This window comes from Oenanthe melanoleuca, chromosome 1 (genome assembly GCF_029582105.1).
Source record: "Oenanthe melanoleuca isolate GR-GAL-2019-014 chromosome 1, OMel1.0, whole genome shotgun sequence".
NCBI lineage: Eukaryota > Metazoa > Chordata > Aves > Passeriformes > Muscicapidae > Oenanthe > Oenanthe melanoleuca.
In genome coordinates this window covers 1,493,483-1,506,556 of record NC_079333.1, presented here as the reverse complement: position 1 = coordinate 1,506,556, position 13,074 = coordinate 1,493,483, and the positions used below count along the sequence as shown (strand labels likewise).

The 13,074-nt window shown below is 53.5% G+C and overlaps 1 protein-coding gene across 1 annotated transcript; it reads right to left on the bottom strand.

Moving 5' to 3' along the window:
• Positions 1-2,261: 2,261 nt before the first annotated feature.
• Positions 2,262-12,681, bottom strand: P2RY2 (purinergic receptor P2Y2). Its single transcript, XM_056502924.1, has 2 exons — positions 12,370-12,681; positions 2,262-5,377 (listed from the first exon to the last, which is right to left on the bottom strand). Exon 2 carries the CDS (start codon positions 5,371-5,373, stop codon positions 4,297-4,299), a length of 1,077 nt encoding a protein of 358 aa, XP_056358899.1. The 5' UTR covers positions 5,374-5,377; positions 12,370-12,681; the 3' UTR covers positions 2,262-4,296.
• Positions 12,682-13,074: the final 393 nt, after the last annotated feature.

The following is a 13,074-nucleotide window of genomic DNA, read 5'->3' as shown; positions in this document are numbered from 1 at the left end:
AAGGGGTATTTTAAACTACCAGGTTTTCCTGAGCATTTATTTGTCAGTCTGCAAATATTGGTATTGAAGCAGTGAAAGTCTTCAAATACACTCCTCACAAAGGAGTGATTGGCATGTTATTTCAAACACCCACTGGTTTGGTTCCTCCCTGAGCAACTGCTGCCCATCTATATATGGGGAATTTCTGCAATAATATCAGTTTGTGGGATTTGGAACTCTCCCCTCTCTGTTTGAACAGAAGTTTGGGTGGCTTTGAGCCCATCACAGATCATGATTTGAGGGACTCTGCATGGGGGAGGTTTCTCTGGTGCCTTAAACAAATTTTGAGCTGTTGGGTGACAATTCCTTAGGCTCATTCTCCTTCGTGTCACAATTTCCCATGAAATTCATAGGAGCTCAACAGTGTGGTGGCTTTGTCCCTGAACCAAACTGGCCAACCAGGTCAGAAATGGCTTGGAGGGGCAGACAGACTTGTTCCTCAAGATAATCCAGCCCCAGGGCAGAAAACCAGAAGAAAAATGGAGACAGGACTTGGAAAAAGAAGTGGATGCACCAAGTGTTTACAGTAAAAACACTGCACAAACATGGCCCAGTGCCTGCCACTGTCCTGTTAAGGGTCTGCTTCCTAGAAAGGCAAGGAAGGAAAAGCTCCCCACTTGGATGCTGGGAAGGTGCAGCAAAGTGTGCATCCCTCCAGCCCATGTGGCAGATTTGTTTCCTTGGCAGGAACCCATCACTGCTCTCCACTTTCCCTTCCTGCTCCCTGTGCTAAGGGATATTTAGCAAAAGTGGTTTGTAACCACTTGGCATGGCTTCTTTTCCTGCTTGTTTCTCTGCACAACCTCTGTGCTCCCCATCAGTGGCTGTTTTTCTTCCTTATTTCTCATTCTTGGGTTTGGGTGACTCAGTGCTGGTGTGAGCTGTGCAGAGTCACTGCAGTGATTTGGGAATGGTGCTCCAAATGCCAGAAGTTAAACCTATTCATGTGTGAGCCCCTGGTCCCTGGGCAATGCCCCCAGAGAGAGATCCTGAAAATCTGGGCTGAAAATCAAGAGGGGCTTTTCAGAGGGGGCATCCTGGGATATCTAATTAGCAATTCTGGGGCTCACAGCTACTTCTTTGGCATTATGCTTCTGAGACTTTGTGTTTTGGCAGCTCTAAGGGCTACAAAGTTCTTGAAAAGAGTAAGCAAAGCAAAGCTTTCTGCCCTGGGCAGGGACCATGAAGGGCTTCTGTCCCATGCCCCTTAAAAACATTGCTGGGACATTAAGAGTAAACTGATCTGAAAACAGCTTCAGGATGAAAAGTTAAGGAATTCACAGAACCAGAGAGCCATGGAATCACAGAAGGTCTGGCTTGGAAAGGATCTTAAAGATCATCTTGTTCTAACATCCCTGCTTTGCACCAGCCCTGTCCAGCCTGGCCCTGAACATTTCCAGGGATGCACAGAGCATTTGGGCTTCCCAAAAATTGTACTTGCAAACATCATCCACATCCCTTTGAAGCTCCTCTTTGAGCTGCCCAGATTATTCCTGAGCAGACTGCAAGTGACTTGGCCAGTTTGGAATTAACACATCCATGGAGCTGAGTGTGTCCTGAGCCTTGTTCCACTGGGAGAGAAAGGCCCAGTGAAAGCCAGGCTGGGGACCAAGACAAATTGCAAACCAAATGAAAACTAAATTGAAACCAAATGTATTTTTTCATGGGGACTGTGGTTAGGCTCAGGAAACCTTCTCCTGGTGTCTGCAGAGGAAGGTGAGGAGCCTCTGAAACATCTTGGTTTGGTGGCTTCTGAGTGGCCGGGAGAACCAGAAAAACAGCAAAAAAAAAGAGATCTATGGGATGGGAGATGAATTATTTTGAGATTTGTCAATTAATTACTTCAGTTACTAATTACTAACAATTTCTTCTAATCTTCAAGAAGAGCAGCCTAGGAGAAGTTACCAAGGCCATGGAGACACAACCAAAAGGGTTGGCTACTGGATTTGTCACACTCCAAGGGGCTCTGTCCCCTCTGAAGCCCTGCCATGACCACAGGGCTGTCTCTGCACCTGGGTTTTGCCAGAACTGGTGGCACCAGTCCCAAGGAAATCTTGACTCAGGAGTGGAGATTGAATTAATTGAATTAGATGGAGATCAAGATTCACAGAGGAGTGGGCAGCTGTACCTGGAGCTTAAAATACTTTCATGGCATTCAACAATCCAGTTCCTACCCCCAACACCCATCTTTGTACATACCAGAGGAGATGACAGAGAAGTGCTTGTAGTAGAAATAAACTCATTTACTATCAGAAATCTGAGCTGTTTGCATGTTACAAAAATAAAAATGTACAGTCACTGTCATAAAACTCACCTTTTCTTTTTCTCTCTCTAGTATAAGTTAGTGCTTTTACAAATAGAAACAAACAAACAAAAAAGTCTAGGGCTAGATTTCCAGCTGGCACCTCTCCAATTGCTCTGCATCTGGCCAGTGGGATCCCCTGGGGATAAGGATCAGAGAGGGACACCCTGATGGCACTGGCAGTGCTCAGAGCCAGCTCAGAGGGAGGTGGGATTTCCAAGCAGGACCTCAGGAGGAAACTTTGGGTATGTTTTGTTGAATTATTCAGAGCACGTAACATGTCCACGCTGCTTTTGGCAAGTGTGGGAGGCTGGGCAAGGCCTGGCCTGCAGTGATGTTTGTACCAGGTCAGTGCCCTGGCTGAATTCATTTCTCCAGTTATTTGTCTCACCCCAGTGACTGTGCCATGACCCTCACCACAAGAACAAAGGAGTAAAGGTGCTGCCACGGTGCAAGTCTGGCCTTAACCCAGTCCTATCCTAAACACACCTGAGGCTGGGATGAACCACCCTACAAATGCCCTGTCTGCCTTTGCCTCCTGTGGTTGTGACATTGTTGGCTGGGACAGGAGCCCTCACTGGGGGTGGGAGCACAGGAGCCTCCCAGTGAGCCCTGAATGGTCCCAGTCACTGAACACAGCTGGTGACATGGCAACGTGGCTTTGTCCCCACCAAACCAGTCCACAAGAAGGAAGGATGGGAGAAACTAAGGAGTGGTCTCACGTCTTGGCCTAAGTCAACATCAAATGTGTTTGCCTAGTCCTGAAATTGAGTTTTTACAAAATGTGACTGGTTCAGTGCTGCAGCCCAAGCAGTTTTCATTTCTGGGGAGAGGGATCAGCATCCTCCTGACAGGGAAATCATGGACGTGGGCTCTGGGCTCTCCAACCCAACAACTACAGGGAAAAACACCCAGAGCCCCTTCTGGTGAAATGCTTTGTGGACATTTTTTACAAATCCAGGCAGAATGGGGTTGAGCTCAGCACCACTTGCAGCTCCTCAGCTCAGGGTTTAGTGCTGGCAAATGTTGTCACCTCTGAGGGACAGCAGTGGGGACGTGGCAGTGCTCAGCCAAGGGATGCAGGCTGGTCTTTGCTGCTGGGCTGGAACACGAGTCACCAGGAAGGGGGTTAAAAACAAGACATGAGCAGCTCACCTTAAATTTTAATGAGCTGGAGATGATTACTAAAGCCAGCAGCTGGAAGCTGCAGGTTCCTAAAAGCTTTTAAAGGGTGACTGTTGCTGTTGGGAAGCACTCTAATGGGTTTTTTGGAAGATGCTGGCCCCACTGGAGAAACCTACAGGGGACCTGCTCGATGGTACCAGTAAACTCCCGTGGGCTGCTACCAGAGCACCCCAGTGGGATGGAATGCCCATCAGCACCCTGGTTAATGGGAAGCCAGGCCTTGGACAGGAATCCCATCCCTGCTCTGCCAGTTTGAAGCTGGGAGAGCATTCCTTCAAGGACACAAAGCTGTGGGAAACCCTCTCCTGCTCTGGGTGATACTTGTGTCCTTGGCATTTGCACCAAGCTGTTCAGCAGAACTGCAGCTGGCTCTCCTCATCCACCCAGAGCCTTTCCTTGGCTTTTCTCTTGCCAAGGCACAGAGAAACTCCGGCTCCCCCTGCGCCCGGCAATGTGCAGATGGATTCTTTAGGGGAACCTTTTGGTGTTTTTGCTTTGGAAAATGATTCAAGGCACTAAGGGCACAATTTTTCCCCCAGATTTGGTCACCCCAGCCTGATGAGAGGGTCAGGCTGGCATGCAAAATCAGAGGTCAGAGTTCACATGTGCAACCACAGCTGCATCTTCCTGAAACAAACACAGCAAAACAGGCAGAAGAGCGTGTTTGACACAGTGGGTGCAAGCCCAGGCAGCCCAAACACCCAAAGCCTTGGGCCCCAGAGCACCCTGTCCTCCTTGACCCCCAGGAGAAGCCCTTCCATGGAGCAGAGCTAGGATTTCAGATCCTTGGAGAGCGTGTCCGTGTCACTGCTGGCTCCCAGGTGACTGTTGGGCACGATGCCCAGCGCCACCTCGTTCTGAGCCTTCCCTGGCATCTTGTTGCCCGCCAACTTCATAAATCGTTGCCCTGCTAAGAAATACAAAATGGGATCCAAGCAGCTGTTGGTGCTGGCGAGGGGACGAGTCACCTTGTAGGCCAGATTGATGGCATTGAGGGTCTGGCAGCTGAGGTCCCAGCTCCGGAAGGAGTAGTACAAGGTCCGAGTGACGTGGAAGGGCAGGAAACAAACGATGAAAACCACCAGGACGATGATGATCATCTTCACCGACTTCTTCTTGGAGCGGGAGCGGCGGGAGATGCCGCGCGTGGGCCGCAGCAGCCGCCGCGCCATCAGGCAGTAGCACACGATGATGACGAGGAAGGGGATGCAGAAGAGCAGCACCAGCATCACCGAGCTGTAGACGACGAACTGGCCGAAGAGCTCCTTGCTGGAGGTGTCGTGGCAGGTGACGGCGTCGCCCTTGGCGCTGGTGGTGACGAAGAAGAGCACGGGGGACTGGCAGGCCACGGTGAGGGCCCACACGGCCAGCGAGACGCGGCGCGCGCGGCGCACGTGGCCCCAGCGCAGCGACTGCAGCGGGAAGCAGATGCCCAGGAAGCGATGGACGCTGATGCACAGCAGGAACAGGATGCTGCAGTACAGGTTGGTGTAGAAGAGGAAGCGGACGATCTTGCACAGCCCCGCGCTGAAGGGCCAGTTGTCCCCCACGGCGTAGTAGTACACCAGCAGGGGCAGGGACACCACGTAGAGCGTGTCGGAGATGGCCAGGTTGAACATGTAGGTGGTGGAGGCGTTCCAGGTCTTGATCCTGAAGAGGAAGGCGTAGAGGGCCAGCAGGTTGAGGAAGAGCCCCAGCACGCAGACGATGCCGTAGGAGACGGGCAGCAGGACGTACTTGAAGTCCTCGTCGAACACGCACCTGTAGGGGTTGTCATCGGTGTCACCGGCGTCCGAGGAGCTGTTGATGAGCCTGGTCCAGGATGGAGGAGCTGTGAGGTTCTCCATCGCCCTGGGGGGAAAGCAAAGAGGCTGTAAGGACAGGGAGGCAATGGCTCAAGAGGGCAGCACATCACTGACAAGACTCCTGGCCTCATGGTGTTGGTGACACAACAGCAGTCCCCAGCATGGAGGAAATGTGGTCAGGTGGACGAGGTGAGTTTCATTTAACCTCATTTTGCACCTGGAGCGCAGAGGAGGAACCGAGCTGCTTTAAAGTCACCAACAAACCCCAGGCCACACGTGGGAGTCCACCTCAGACCTCCTGCAGCCCAGTTCATTGTCCCAAACCACCCTTCCCACCAGGTTCACATAGAAATTTCATCTCCTGCATCACAGAACAGAAAAGATGCTCCATTCTGTGTTTAACCAGCCACGAGAAGCGACTCAGCTGAGCACCAGTAAAAATGGGTCCTGCTAAATCCCAGGCAGAAAGGATTAAAAAGTGAAATTTCAGCAAGCAATCCTCGTGACTGGCCCCTCTTTCAGAGGTCTTCAGCTCCTTCTGGCAGGGCAAACCTCGCCATACCTGCAGGTCTGTAATCAAACCTTGTCAAAAGGAGGATGTTCACCACCACTGGGGCTCTGTCTGGCTTGGCTGTTGATGAGGATGAGGGGTCTTTAATGGGTTTAGCCTTGGGCTGATGGTGGCCAGGTCACAGTCCTGCTCCCTGGCCTTGAGCCCTGCTTGTGCAGAGCTGGTTTCTGCACGGGACTGAGCAGCTGGGAGGAGAATAAGCCTTGAAAGGGTCTCTGCAGACACACAGAGCCTGGCCTGTCTGTGAGGAGGGACAAGGGCCCTTTTGTGCCCTGGGCTCTGCTGACACATGATCTCTGAGAGAGCCCATGGGTCAGGAATCACATTAAAATGCATTTCCTCCCTTCCCGTAAGAGAAGCTGCTGGATGTCCCTGCTGTCCCCTGCCTTACGGGAAGCCTGTGCAAATGGGGGGTACACAGAGATGAATCCAGCCCAGGAGCTCAGGGACCAGGAGCTCCTGCAGGAGAAAAGGCCTGAGAAATGGTGCCCAAGGAATGAGTGTGTGGGATGTACCCTGACCCAAACCTCAGCAGGATTTTAGGTGGAAAAGAGCAATCCTGGCCTTTTCAGGTAAAGGGCTCTGCTCTAACCTGGTGCCACCATGCTGAGGGACAGCAGGGCCATGCCCTTTCTTGCAAAACAAACACCAGATCCAGAGCTATCCTGCCCCCATCTCCAGCCCAGACCCTGCAGGGAAGGAGGCAATGAGCCTGCTCGAAGCTGCCAGCCTGGATGATCTCGCACCAAAGTAAAGCACTTGGGCACTGAAAAGCACCTGGACAACTGGAGAAGGGATGAAGTGATGCTTCCAGCCCATCACAAGGGGATAACTCCAGCCCTTGCTCCAGGGACTGGATCAAACAACCTGTTCAGAAATGCACTGACACCACCCTGATGATGTTTCCCCCATCCTGCTGCTTTCTTTCCCCTTGGAGCAGAGCAGGAACAGTGCTTGCTGAGGCTCAACCTTCCCAAGGACAGGGGTGGAAACCACACACACACTCACACCCCAACTAATCTGCAATATCTGCAAAAACCCCAATATAACTTTGGAACCACTCTGTGATGACAATCAGGAGTCAGCACTGTCCTGCCCTTTTTTTGCTTTTCTTGCACTCAGTCCAGCTTTGCTCCCACCCTGCAGTGTGGCTGTGGATAGAGGGGGTTAACAGGGCTCTGAAGATGGGAAAACATTTTCCAGCTGCTGTTCTCTGCAGTTTCTCCCTTCCCTCTGAGCCCTGCAGATCTGTGGCCAGCCAGAGAGAGGTTGCCCGCAGAGCTGGCAGCCGATGAATTGGGTTGGGCAGGCCACCGTGACCGAGGCAAGCCACACAAGATGCCCTGAAAGGCACAGGGAAGGTTACAGAGCTCCAGAGGCTTCAGCCTGGCATGGGGTATCTCCATCTGCACTCCCTCTCTCCCCTGCTCTGATGGGGGAGTTCACCCTGAATTCCAGCTCATCTCCCCACAGGTTCCAGCGAGGAAAGCCAGCCCTAATCCAAGCCAAGGTGGGGAATCTGCTCTGGCTGCCCAGGATGTGCCAAGTTCCTCATTCCCATCTTCAGGACAAGGAGCAAGCAGTGTTTGCTGGTTGGTTTGAATGGAGCCTTGTCCTTGCTGTCGTGCTCTCCCTCCTTTCCCTCCTGGGAATGCAAAGCCTTTCTTTTTCCTTTCTCACCCTAGTTTTGCCCAGAATCCCCGGGACAAACCCTGCTGTGTGCCAGGCCCGTGGCTGCAGTCACCCCCTGGCTGCAGAGGCCAGCCAGGGCATGGGAAGGCACAAGAGCTGGCATGGCACTGCCCTTTGCTGTGCCCACGGGTGGCACAGATGCCAGCTCTGGCTGTGACACCCCGAGCCCCCGAGGGGAGGGCGACAGCAGCAGCAATCCCTGGGGATGCCAGGGGGGATAAACACTTCTGTGACCCCCAAAGCAAGCAAACCACGATGCTTTGGGGAGAACCACCTGCACCTGCCTCATCACTTCATCTCCCAGCCCTTCCTGAGGTCACAGTGGGAGGTTTTTTCTCTGGCACTGGGTGCAGGTGACCAGGAGCAGCTTTTTGGGTGCCCTCCAGCCACCCACACACATCCACACTGAGCCATGAGCAGGCTGCAGTGGCTGGACCATCTCTATCTGTAGTGTGGCCTTGGACCCATTTATGCCATGGGATATGGGAGTTTTTTCCCAGAAAACATATACCTTCAGTGCCAGTGGATGAAGGCAGCACAGGAGAGGAGCCTGGTGAGGAGAGGGGCCTGGGCAGATCACTGCCCTCAAATAAAGGCATGTGCATGTGAAGTCAGCATCCCAAAATTCTCCTGTAACTGTATCTGCCAGTGATATTTAGATATGGAAAGGAGGGGACTGTCATGGGAGAAGGTCATGGGCAGCTGAGGGATGGGCAGCACCCCACAGGGACACCACAGGACAGTGAATTGCCCAGTGAAGGCCTTGACTCCTGATTTCTGCTCCATTCTTCAGCACTCCCAGTGCCATCCCAGCCTGTTTTGAGCTCAGGAATTTGCCAGGCAGCAGCAAAGAGCAACCAAATCACGGCTGCCATGAACACATTTTCATAGGGGGCTGACAAGGTTTAATTGGCCTTCCCAAATAATTAATGTGGATTAATTTACCAGCAGGACCTCAGAGAGGCAGCCCTTGGTTGTGCCACAGCTGCCATTGTTTTAGGCTGGAGGCTGAAGCCATGGTCCATTCACATCTTCTCCCTGACTCCCTCCCAAAGGAGAACGTGGGTGTTTTCCCTGCCCTAACTCAGAGGCATTTCACAGACTCATCAAAATCCTCGCTCAGGACCAGGAACTGCTCGAGACTCTGGGAAGCAAACAACCTGGAATTGTTTTTCAGTGCTCTGGGGCTGTGGTTCAAAGCCTCTGTGACCAAAAGCAAACAGGCAAGGGTTCGGATGCTCCCAGCCTGCTCAGACCATGAGACGGGGCCCAGCCGAAACCTGAGCCAGCCTGCTGTCATCTGCCCTTTCCCTCTGGATCCTTTCTGCCACAGTGACCTTCAGAGCCTTTGTCCTCTGGGCTGGCCACAACCACCAGCGTGGGCTGAGGACCTCCCAGCTCCACCAGTGCTTCTCCCCAGCCATCCCAAGGCAAGACACCTCCAAAGTTCAGTTCCAGGACAGCAAAGCAGCTTAAGGAGCTTTATCCATCTCCCTGCCAGGCAACATTCCTCCTTTATCACTGATGGGTGAGGTCTACCCCTTCCTCCACCCCCAAAACAGACAGAGCACCTCATTTAAACCAAAACCTTGTAAAGAATCTGTGTTTCTGTCCCTACAAAAAAGCACCTTTGGAGGGCAGCTCCACTCCAGAAATGGAGCCACTCCACTGAAGCAGCCACGTGCCTCAGTTTCCCCTCTTGTTGCCAGGCTGAGAAACAGCAAATTTGCATTTGTTTTCTCCATAAAAAATATTTTTTTCTGGGGGTGTTCTGGTTTCCTAGAGAGTTTTTCAGTAACTTGATCCAAGCTAAAAAGGGGAGAGAGAGTCTGGAGAAAAGATATAGCGAGTTTAAAAGAACTTTGTGACTTTGTTTGGAGGTCAAATAAAATGTTATGCTGTCAGAGAACTCACTCCTTCTAAAAATTTCTGGTTTCCCCCAAGAAACTCCCTGAATTCCTCCCTGAATCAATCTCCCTTCCATCCCTCACTTCCCAGGGGGTACCAAAACCTCCTGCCTTGCTCCACACCATGGGAAATCAATCTGGATTAACCAAATCTGTGGCTTTAAAGTGAACAAAGCATTAAAGCCATTGGTGACAATGGTTATAAGGCCACCTTTATTCAGAAGAACCTGACTCAATTCCCAGCACGGCAGGGCTCTGGGGATGGATCCTTATGGAAGCAAACATCAACCCTGGCCAATATTTAATCCCTTCATCAGCACTTCCCTTCCTGCTTCAGCAAAGGCAATGTTCCCTTTTTTCTGCTTGTTTTTCCCTGCTGTGAGACTGGGGTGGATCCTAAAACTTCCAGTTTTACTTATTCCATGGGGAAACAGAGCACTTGCATCCTTTAGGCTCCCTGGAGGTAGAAAGGTGATGTTTCTATCAGGAGTTTGACTTTGGTTTTGCCCTCTGTGACCTTTTGATGCTCACTGGAGGAAGCAACAGTCAGAGAGAAGGGTGTGGGACCACAATTTGGTGACCCTACAAGCCCTGAATCTGGGAGAAAAGGACATTTCCATGGAGACTCCCAGCCTGCTGCCCACTCCCAGGGAGTCACAACCACCCTGCAAAAACCAAAGGCACAGCCAGGATAAAACACAATTACCCACGGCACCACCAGAAAACCCCACAGCGGGTGGAGCCTTTGGGGGATAATTTTTGGCTCCACAGGCACATCCCATGGAGGCAGTGGGGTCTTTGCCTCATGGGAGGATCCCATTTGGGCTCCAGTGGGGCTGCTCAGCTGGGGAGGGAGCCCGGCGTGGCCGGCAGCACGCTCCGCTGCCACAGAGCTATTCATGGCTTTGGCTTTGTGCCAACAGCCCCAGATAAAAATCACACTGGGCAGAGACAGGATAAAGCCACTCAGTGCCACTGAAATCCTTCTGGGCCTTTTATAACCCTCTAAGCCCCAGCATGCAGCCACGCTTCGGGGCTCAGCGCATTTTGGGGTCTCTCCCTTTGCACTGGAGCCCCTCAACCTACCAGCCACCCTTTGCTTGAGGGAAAATGAGAGGAATTTGGTGGTAATGAAACAGTCCAATTTTGGCAGCAGCCACCACGAGCTAGGGCCACCAACCCCCAGTGCTGGTGGCCCTCCAGAGCCGGGTTTGCTGCTCCTCACCTCGGGTACAGGAAGGCAGCGGGTTGCCAAATGGTTTTTGCAATAAACTGATAAGAAAACTAGAACAGAAAGAGAAATAAGATGTTTGACCCCAAAGTTGCTCCTGAAGTGATGCCAGCCAGTGCCCAGCTCTGGGAAGAAGGGTGTTTTGGAAGTTAGGAGCTGCTAGAAGGAGCCAAAGGGTTTGAAATCAGAGTATCACCCATTGCAGTGTAAATTAAAACACTCCCAAAGAAATTACATAGGGAGCCCAGCATGCAAAGAGGTGGAAAAATACGTGGAGCAAAGCAGGGAGTCAGCTCCATGGTTTAACCAGAGCTGTGTACGGATAAACAGCCAGTGAATTCCCCAGGGAAGTGAGAAACCAAACAGCAAAGATATTATTGTGAATGAATGCATAAAAAATCCTACAATTCAGGCAAACAGGAGCAAAAGGAGCAGGAGGCTTCCCTGAGTGCCCAGTTTGAACCATTTGTGCCAGCACTCGTCCATGCCAGCGACTCCCTGCTGGCTGCTGGTGCCACTGCCCTGTCTGGGGGCACTTTGGGGCTTTTGGGCACTTTTAGTGGCAGCAGGGGCAGTACTGGGGTTGAGAGAAGAGCAGGAGAGCCTGGGTTTAGCTGTGTCCATGCAGAGCCTCACTCCCTGCTCTGGCTGCACTGGGACCCTGTGTCACCCACGTCACCCAGACAGCAACAAGTGCCACCACCGTGAGTGTGTGCACATGGGGGCGTTTGTGTCCCCCATACGTGTGTGTGTGCCCTATACGTGTGTGTGTGTGTCCCCATAAGTGTGTGTGTGTGTCCCCTATACGTGTGTGTGTCCCCTATACATGTGTGTGTGTGTGTACCCTATAAGTGTGTGTGTGTGTCCCCTATACATGTGTGTGTGTGTCCCCTATACATGTGTGTGTGTCCCCATAAGTATACAGGTGTGTGTGTGTGTCCCCTATATGTGTGTGTGTGTGTACCCATAAGTGTGTGTGTGTGTCCCCTATACATGTGTGTGTGTGTCCCCTATACGTGTGTGTGTGTGTGTCCCCCCAATGTGTGTGTGTGTGTCCCCTATACGTGTGTGTGTGTGTACCCATAAGTGTGTGTGTGTGTGTCCCCTATATGTGTGTGTGTGTCCCCCTATACGTGTGTGTGTCCCCTATATGTGTGTGTGTCCCTATACGTGTGTGTGTCTCCTATACGTGTGTGTGTGTGTCCCCATAAGTGTGGTGTGTGTCCCCTATACATGTGTGTGTGTGTGTCTCCTATACGTGTGTGTGTGTCCCCATAAGTGTGTGTGTGTGTCCCCTATACATGTGTGTGTGTGTGTCTCCTATACATGTGTGTGTGTCCCCTATACATGTGTGTGTGTCCCCTATACGTGTGTGTGTGTGTCCCCTATACGTGTGTGTGTCCCCTATACATGTGTGTGTGTGTGTCCCCATAAGTGTGTGTGTGTGTCCCCTATACATGTGTGTGTGTCCCCTTCACCCCCGTGCGTGTCCCACCCACCCGTGTCCCCACTCCAACGCCATCCACGAGTTTCCCCCTCGACCCTGGAGGCTGCCACCCGTCCTTCCCTGCCGGACACGCACCCCTCCATCCCCCCTTATCCCGCCACGGTTCCCGCGGCGGTCCCTCGGTGCTCACCGGGCGATGCCGAGCCGGGGGCTCCGTGCGGGGTCGTGCCGGGGGTTCAGCGCCGATCGCTCCGCTCAGGAGGGCGGCGGAGGCCGCGCCATGCCCGCCTTTGGTCCTTCCCCCGTCCCGGTGCCGCTCCCGATGCCGCTCCCGGAGCCGCTCCCGGTGCCGCTCCCGGTGCCGCTCCCGGTGCCGCTCCCGATGCCGCTCCCGGAGCCGCTCCCGGTGCCGCTCCCGGAGCCGCTCCCGGTGCCGCTCCTGGTACCGCTCCCGGTGCCGCTCCCGATGCCGCTCCCGGTACCGCCGCTCCCGGTGCCGCTCCCGGTGCCGCTCCCGGTGCCGCCGCTCCCGGTGCCGCCGCCGCGTGTGAGCCGGGCCGCGGCGGGCGTGGGGCTGCACCGCCCTCGCGGCGCTGGGAATGGGGCTGGGACGGGGCAGGACCGCGGCCAGAACTGCCCCGCCCGGGGCCGGGACCGCCCCTTCCCCGGGGACGGGACAGGAGCTCTGCTTTCGGGATGGAAACGTGCCGGGCATCGGGAATGGAGTCAGACCGCCCCCTCTCTTTCCCCCTCCGGGATGGCACTGTGCGTGGGATCGGGATTAGGGCTAGAGCAGGACCCCCCGCTCCTTCCCCCGGAGATGGGAGTGTGGATGGGATTGGGGCTGGGACCGGGACCGGACACCGACAGCTCTCCCCTTTCTCCCCCGGGAATG

What these genes read in the sequence shown, in the direction of transcription:
- P2RY2 (XM_056502924.1), bottom strand. Translation starts at nt 5,373, where the DNA reads ATGGAGAACCTCACAGCTCCTCCATCCTGGACCAGGCTCATCAACAGC.